Source organism: Triticum dicoccoides, chromosome 7B (genome assembly GCF_002162155.2).
Source record: "Triticum dicoccoides isolate Atlit2015 ecotype Zavitan chromosome 7B, WEW_v2.0, whole genome shotgun sequence".
Classification (NCBI taxonomy): Eukaryota; Viridiplantae; Streptophyta; class Magnoliopsida; order Poales; family Poaceae; genus Triticum; species Triticum dicoccoides.
The window spans coordinates 127789275-127798011 of NC_041393.1; the positions used below are offsets into that span (position 1 = coordinate 127789275).

Consider the following 8737-nt stretch of genomic DNA (forward strand, 5'->3'; position numbering starts at 1 on the left):
TATATATAGGAGGGGCCTTTAGTACCGGTTGGAGCCACCAACCGGTACTAAAGGCCAATCTTGGCCAGCCCCAGCGGCGGGAAACGAGGGCCTTTAGTACCGGTTGGTGGCTCCAACCGGTACTAAAGGCCCATCCGTTAGTACCGGTTGGAGCCACCAACCGGTACTAATGGTTGTGCACTGCCACCCGCGATGCAGTATGTTTAGTCCCACCTCGCTGAGCGAAGAGCAGCCGCACTGGTTTATAAACCCAGCCGCGACTGCTCTTTCGAACTCCTCTATATACCAGGCTTCTGGGCCTAATTAGGGCGCGCTGCCCTGTGAGCCTACCGGCCCTTCTGGGTCTGAATTTGCAGACACTAGGTCTGGCAGGCCCACCGGGCAGCGCCCCAACTCTTTTTTATATAGTTTTTTCTTTTTTGCATTATTTATTTTCTTCTATTTATTTTTGAGTATTTTTTTATATAGTTTTTTCTTCTGTGCTTTATTTTTTTTCTTCTATTTATTTTTGAGTAGTTTTTTTGCTGTATTTAGTTTATTTGTGAATATTTTTGCTTTATATAGTTTTTTCTTTTCTACATTATTTATTTTTGAGTAACTTTTTATATAGTTTTTCTTTTCTTCTTTTTTTCTTTTATTTATTTCTGAGTAGTTTTTTTGTTGTATTTAGTCTCTTTATGAATATTTTTTATATATTTTTTTTCTTTTCTGCTTTATTTCTGAGTAGTTTTTGTTTGCTGTGATTTTCAATTTCACGGCCATTTAGCTCTGATCTAAACAAATCAGTTACTGGAAAACGACAAATGATGTCAGAACGTGTTGGAAATTGATGACGTCGCGGGGGATTGAGGGGGAGGCCGAGTGAGTGGAGAGAGTGAGGGCGTTAACATGTAAAAATATACATCAAAAATACATTGATTATCAATGATCTTTTTGTGTACAATCTGAATTGTCAATATGAGTCCTCAACGGTTTAGAAACCGGTGAAGACTCATATTGAGTCCACAAATTATACACATAGAGATCAATGAAGACCAAATGCTTGTGATAGTTTGAGAAATAACATATTTAAATTGTGCATCTGAACGTAGAAAAAATACATTGATCAGTACCGCCTTTCAGCCAAAACGCGCTACTGCTACAGAGAAGTACGTAAAAAATACATTGATCATCAATGATCTTTTTGTATAGAATCTAATTTGTCAATAGGAATCTATCACCGATTTAAGAACCGGCAAAGACTCCTATTGCAGCCACAGATCCTACACATAGAGTTCAATGAAGACCAAATGCTTGTGATAGTTTAGGAAGTAACATATTTAAGATGGTCAAAATCTTGCTAGGGGAGCGAGGTGGGACTAAAAATAGCCCTGCCACAACCTCTTTACTACCGGTTCGTGCCACGAACCAGTACTAAAGATGCTGGTGCCCGGCCAGCACCTTTAGTACTGATTCGTGGCACGAACCGGTACTAAAGATTCGCATCGAACCGGTACTAAATATCTCCTCCCGCCTAGTCATTTGAACCGGCACTAATGGACACATTAGTGCCTGCTCATATGCAAACCGGTACTAATGTTTCTGAGATTTGCCCTCTTTTCTACTAGTGTAGGGTGAAAAATAAACTATGAGCCTAGTTGCGAGTTAAGGGCGGACTTGCAGCTAGGACAACTACACAAAATTATGACACCATTTGCGAGTTGAGGATGGACTTACAATTGGGACAACAACAAACTAAAAACCCAGTTGCGAGTCGACCCTAGACTTGCAACTTGCATGAAAAACAAAAAAATGTCCAATTGCAAAGTCGAGGGTGGACTTGCACCCGGGAAACTACGAGCCCATTTGCGAGTCGGGGGTGAACGTGCAATTGGGACAACTATGAAATTAGTGACTAGTTGCGAGTCAAAGGTTGACTTGCAACTATGTATGAAATAAAGAATAGGCCTAGTTTTGAGTCAAGGATGGACTTGCGACTAGGATGAAAAATAAAGCACAGGCTCTAGTTGCGAGTCAAGGGTAGGCTTGCAACTCAGACAACTAAGAGCCTAGTTGCCAGTTGAGGGTGGGCTTTGCAACTGGGACAACTACAAAACTACGGGCCTAGTTGCGAGTTAAGGGTCGACTTACAACTGGGATGAAACAAGCTATGAGCCAGTTGCAATCAAATGGCAGACATGCAACTAGGATGAAAAACAAAACACATGCTCTAGGTGTGAGTACAGGGTGGGCTTGCAACTTGGACAACTATGAGCCCAGTTGCGAGTCAAGGGAGACTTGCAACTAGGACAACTGCAAAACTACGAGCCATTTGCGAGTCAAGCATCGACTTGCAACTGGGATGTAACAAGGTGATATGGTCCTAGTTGCGAGTCAAGGGTAGACTTGCAACTACAATGAAAAACAGAAACACACGCTTCAGTTGCGGGTCGAGGGTGGGCTTGCAAGTCTGACAACTATGAGCCTATTTGCGAGTCAAGGGTTGACTTTTAACTAGGATGAGACAAGCTACATGCTCAGTTTTATGTCAACGATGGACTTATAACAGGGATGAAAACCAAAAACACATGCTCCAGTTGCGAGTCAATGGTGTACTTGCACCTGAAACAACTACGAATCTGTGATCCAAGTTGTGAGCCAAGGGTCAACTTGCAACTAGGATGAAACAAACTACAAGCCCAATTGCGTGTCAGTGGTGGACCTGCACCTGGGATGAAAAACAAAAACACATGCTCGAGTTGCGAGTTGAGGGTGGATTTGCACCTGGGACAACTATGAAACTATGAGCCCAGGTGCGAGTCAATGGTCGACTTGTAACTCGGATGAAACAAATTACAGTCTACATGTCAAGGGTGGACCTATAATTGAAATGAAAAATAAAACACATGCAATATAACAGGGGTCAAAGGTCGGTCAATGAAAAGATGGGGGATAAGCTTCATCGTCGAGCCTCCCAAGCGACGATATTTATGGGCCCATGTGAAAAGAAACACGAGAACATGACGACACAAAACAAACGGGACAAGAGGACGCGCGACAAAAAAGAACAAGGTGACACGTGCATGCATGATCGAGTTTGTGCGAACATTAAAGCAAACAAATCAGATAGTTATAGACTTAGATGAGTTAAAACTCATCAAGATTAGATTTAATAAATCTAAAACGAAAAATCTAGTTGCATTCTTCTCTACTTACATGGCCAAATAAAAAACAAAACAAAACAGGGAATAAAAAGACACGTGGCCTCCACAAAAAAGCTAGTCCCATAAAAAAAGAATACACAAAACATAATAACGGCCCACTAAAAAATATTATATCAGGCCTTACTACTTGACAAGGGACAAACAGAAAACACGACACAAGGACAACGAACATGACTTAGAAGCACGTGTATCTAAAGGTATATCTGTTAGATGAAATATTGTTAACTCTCATTTAGATGAGAATTAGCAAAACAATCCGAAACGAGACCCCAAATTGCCTCGCGAAAACGGCACAGCAAAAGACACACGCAAGAACAGGTCAACAAGTAGACACCAAACATACGACGCAACATAGAGCGCGCGTGAGTAAATAACCCTCAATCAAGATTTGCACAACATTTAAAACAAACTTATCACAGAATGAAAACAAGTTCATGAATTTTAAATAAATAAATAAATAATAATAGGAAAGAGAAATAGATGAAAATAGAAAATATAAATAAAAACAAAAAATCATGAATTTAAAATAGTTCATAATTTGAAACAAATAATGAAATAGAAAAAAGAAAATAAAAATAAAATAAAATGGAAACAGAAACAAACAAAAAACATTGGGAGTCAAATGGCAGTGTAGATAAATGAGAAAAACTAGGACTGGGTCGTAGCACGGACATGTGAAAAGAATTAGAAAAACGCAGCTGACAGCAGAAAAAAAGGCCCACAACAACAAGACCCAGGCTAGACACGGGGGGGCAAGCAGGGGACCTCCTATAGGGTGCCTTCAGCGCCGCGCAAGGGATCTGGCGCCCGCAGCATCAGTTGGATGTGCCGGTCCACGATCACGCAACAAAGCAACGAGAAAAATGACAGCCAAAAATACCTCCCGGCCGGGATTCGACCTCGCGCCATCCCGCTTCCACACTTTGAGGCCAGCCACTGCACCAGCTAACTGCTAGCTGATATACCAACCGCGAAAGTTTAAATAAACAGAAAATAGACGCGCTATTTATTGCACAATACACTGTGGCATTTATACATTTAAATTATTTAAAATATGTTCAAATATTACGGATGGAGTTCTGGAGCATGCAAAAAAAGCCCGCGTATTCAAAAATAGTTCTGAATAAACATTGGACATTTTCTTAGTATAGGGTGAACATTATTCAAAGAACACTGAACATTTTGTTAAAATACGCTGAATTTTTTTTGAATACATGCTGAACAAAATTTCTCTACACGATGAATATTTTTTATACACACTGAACAGTTTTTCAATGTATGGTGAACAAATATTCAAATACACATAAAACATTTTTTTTAAATACGATGAACTCCTTTTGAATGCATGCTGAACAAAATTTCTATACATGATGAACATTTTTTATACACACTGAACATTTCTCAAAGTTCATCAAATTTGACAATAGTTCATCAATTTTGAAAAATGTCATCAATTTTGAAAGAAAGTTCATCGATATGAAATAAAGTTACAAAATTGAAAAACAAATCTCGCGCTTAACAGAAAAGAAAAAGAAAGAAAAAGAAAAGAAAAACAGAAAAAAAAACTCTTTCCACGAAAAAAGAAAATAGAAAATGGTTAAAAGCCTGTCAATTAACACGAACTGGTAGGTTAGCCGAGTGGTTTGGCAAGCGCGGCTGTAGTCGAACACATCCCTCAAAAAAAAAACTTGAGACAGAACACACATCGACCGGGACTGAATCACATCGTTACAGCTTATTTCTCAATTGTACAAACCTTATTGCAAGTTTGATCCTGTGGTTGTAAACTTAGTTGTGAGGTAGTTATTTCTAGATATAAAAAAGATGTGAAAAAGATGTGAAAAAAAAAGAGTTCTGGAGAGGAATGCGAGTGGACTATAGACAAAGAACGGCCCGTCAGCCCAATATCCAGAAGAAAAAAAAGGACCAACAACAGCCGATCCTGGCACTAGCAGCGACCTGGGACACAGCGTGAAGATTGGCTCCATGAGGCGACAGGAGACTCCAACCGAGAGGAGGAAGAGAAGAATTGGCGCCAGCTATGGAGGGTCAAGGTTCCAGCAAAGCTCAGGGTATTTGCTTGGAGACTTGCCCGGGCATCTTTGCCCACCAGTGAGGAGCGGAACCGCCGGAAGATGACGGACTCAGTGGCGTGTCCGATATGTAATGCAGCTGTTGATTCATGGAGGCACGCCCTCCTAGACTGTAATTTGGCAAAGAGTGTCTGGTGCCTTCGAGAAGATGATTCGGCCATCCCTCTTTTTGGTGATGAAACGCCAGTTGCAAAATTATGGTTGTTTGGTCTGAGCAGGACACTCGATAGTGCTAAGTTTGTTGACGTTCTTGTGACTCTCTGGGCGATATGGTGGGCTCGACGCCGCGCCATTCATGAAGGGGAATTCCAGAGCCCTTTGTCTACACACTTGTTTACCCGGCGCTATCTTGACGAGATTGAGACCTGCAGTAGACCGATACAGTCCCGAAATGATCCTACCAAAGCCAATATGAAGCAAACAAAATGGATTAGGCCGGTTCCGGGAACAGTGAAGCTCAACGCAGATGGCGCAGTGGCGAAGAATCTGAACAAGGGCGATGTTGGTGTTGTATGCCGGAGTCATGATGGACTGTATCTGGGTGCGTCGGCAGTGGTGTTCGACAGTGTGACGGATTCCACAACCCTTGAAGCTCTTGCATGTCGAGAGGCTTTATCACTGGCCGAGGATCTGCATGTGAATAACATTAGTATTGCAACCGACTGTCTGAGAGTCATTAATGAGCTTCGTGAGTCCGTTCATCGGGGTCCTTACTGCATGATCCTAAATGATATTCGGGATAAAGCTGCGACCCTCCCGGAGTGCTCCTTCAGCTACGAACAGCGCGAATGTAATGTCGAGCCTCATAGACTAGCTAGGATGGCAACTAGTTTAGATGTGGGGAGGCATGTCTGGCTAGGTGACCCCCCTGCTCACCTTTGTATCTCTGAAAAAATTGATCTTTGAATAAAGAGCGTTGTTACTCAAAAAAAAAAAAGGTGCGCGCGAGACAACGCGCCGAGCGAGCACAGCAGGCAGACAATCACGTTTTGCACGAATATTAAAGATAGAAGATTCAACTGCTCTAGACTTAGATGTGAGATACTATTTCACATCTAGATGTGAATCTAACCACACCTAAAAACTTAAAAAAATGTTTCGCCTATGTATACGTGAACTCGGCACATTGATCTTGATGCCAAGACGAACGGTCCCAGATGCACCGGTAGGTACGGTTAACGGTAGATTTTCCACTTACGGGTACTCAGGTGTCTCACATGCAAAGCAGGCCGATGCACGTGCCGACCATGTAAGCGTTCGTAGCGTTCGCCCATGCAGCTTCTCCATAGGAGTCCATACTCGCCGGGACAATGGTATCCAATGCTACTGTATCGGCTATAAATAGAACTGGCCGCTAATTGCTTTGCCCCACTCGAGACGAGACGCTCGCCAGTGCACACTCCTCGCAGTCACAAACCCGACTACTCTTGCCAATGTCTCCCGCGGCGATGCCGAGCTCCGGCCACCAGGGCAGCAGCGCACCGCATTTGGTCTTCGTCCCGAGCGCAGGCATGGGCCACCTCCTCCCTTTCACCCGCTTCATCACCGCCATCGCAGACATGGGCGTGGACATCTCCGTCGTGACCGCCCTCCCGACGGTCTCGGAGGCCGAGGCCGAGCACTTCGCCGGCCTCTTCGCTGCCTTCCCCGCCATCCGGCGGATCGACTTCAACCTCCTACCGTTCGACGCCTCCGCCTTTGCGGACACCGAGCCCTTCTTCCTACGGTGGGAGTCCCTGCGCCGGTCGGCCCATCTCCTCGGCCCGCTCATCGCCAGCGCCGCGCCGCGCGCGTCGGCCATCATCACGGACGTCACCTTGGCTTCCGAGGTCATCCCCGTAGCTAAGAACGAGCTGAAGCTCCCATGCCACGTCCTCTTCACGTCCGGCGCAACCGTGCTGGCATTCCTTGCCTACTTCCCCGTCTACCTTGACGGCGCCAACGCAGACCACCTCGTCGGCGACGTCGACGTTCCGGGCGTTCGACACCTCCCGTTAGACTACTGCCCGCGTGTGCTGCGCAACCCCGACGGCCTCTTCACCAAGCAGTTCATCGTCAACGGCCGCGAGATCGCCAAAGCAGACGGCATCCTCATCAACACGTTCGATGCCTTGGAGCCAGAGGCACTCACTGCCCTGCGGGGCGGCAAGGTAGTTCCCGGATTCCCTCCAGTGTTCGCCGTCGGCCCGCTCAAGTCGACGCCGACCGCAGCGAGAAGCGATAAGGCGGACTCGCCTATTGCCTGGCTCGGGGAGCAGCCAGCACGATCGGTGGTCTACGTCGCCTTCGGCAACTGTAACGCCGCCGCGCTGAAACAGATCCGCGAGATCAGCGCCGGGCTGGAGGCGAGCGGCTGCCGGTTCCTGTGGGTGGTGAAGACCACGATACTGGACCGGGAGGACACGGCGGAGCTGAGGGACGTGCTGGGCGACGGGTTCCTGGGGCGCGTGCAGGGGCGGGGCCTCGTGACCAAGGAGTGGGTGGACCAGGAGGCGGTCCTGAAGCACCCGGCCGTGGGGCTGTTCCTGAGCCACGCCGGATGGGGGTCGGTGACGGAGGCGGCCGCGTACGGCGTGCCGATGCTGGCATGGCCGACGTTGGGCGACCACAAGATAATCGCGACGGTGATACGAAGCGGCGGTTTCGGGGCGTGGATGGAGCACTGGAGCTGGCAGGAGGAGGAGGAGGAGGAGGGCTCGGTGGTGAGCGGGGCGGAGATAGGGGAGAAGGTGAAGGAGGTGATGGGCGATGAGGCGGTTTCGGCAAGCGCGGCCAAGATGCGCGAGGAGGCGACCAAGGCCGTCGCCCCAGGCGGCTCCAGCTACCGGAGCATGCACGAGTTCCTCGCCATGCTCAGCTGACTGTTTTAGCGACCACTTTCTAAAGCACCGGTATCAGGTTGGATGGATGCCTTCTCCTGGATCGTGGAGTCACTTTTTGTATGTTTAGCATTATTGCTTCTCTGCTAGGTCTGCTAGCAGTTGACTAAAGATCACGTCTCGAGTGGTACGTAAGTGTAGAAGCTTCACGCAAAAATGCTAGACTTACAAAGATTTTTTTACAAGGTTTAACGCACTGACCTCTCTCCTCATTAATCTCTCCCCCTGATTTTCAGAATGAGGCCCGCTTCATCTTAGTCGCCAATCAACACATCCTACCTTAGCCCAGCCTGTAAAACTCCTGTAACCGTACGTGTAGCATTGCCGAGCTTCACGGACCATATAGCGCTATGTATCAGTGGATGGGTTTTGTGGTATGTCAAATGTCATAGAACGCACCACCACTCTAATAATTTTGCTGTTTTGGCCAAAAAAGGGAAAGAGTCCAGGAGTCTTTAGATTATTTTTTGGCCAGCCAATTTTGTTAGGGGCATATCCAACGCCGAAACCAAACCGGCCGTATCCGTCCGGACCATGGGGTCGTGAGCTGTATCGGTCCGCC

General features: G+C 46.4%; 1 protein-coding gene across 1 annotated transcript; it reads left to right on the forward strand.

Annotated features, from left to right (window-relative positions):
• Window positions 1-6709: 6709 nt before the first annotated feature.
• Window positions 6710-8490, forward strand: LOC119336186 (UDP-glucose:2-hydroxyflavanone C-glucosyltransferase-like). Its single transcript, XM_037608198.1, has one exon. The coding sequence runs from the start codon at window positions 6730-6732 to the stop codon at window positions 8155-8157; it is 1428 nt and encodes a 475-aa protein (XP_037464095.1). The 5' UTR covers window positions 6710-6729; the 3' UTR covers window positions 8158-8490.
• Window positions 8491-8737: the final 247 nt, after the last annotated feature.

What these genes read in the sequence shown, in the direction of transcription:
- LOC119336186 (XM_037608198.1), top strand. Translation starts at nt 6,730, where the DNA reads ATGTCTCCCGCGGCGATGCCGAGCTCCGGCCACCAGGGCAGCAGCGCA.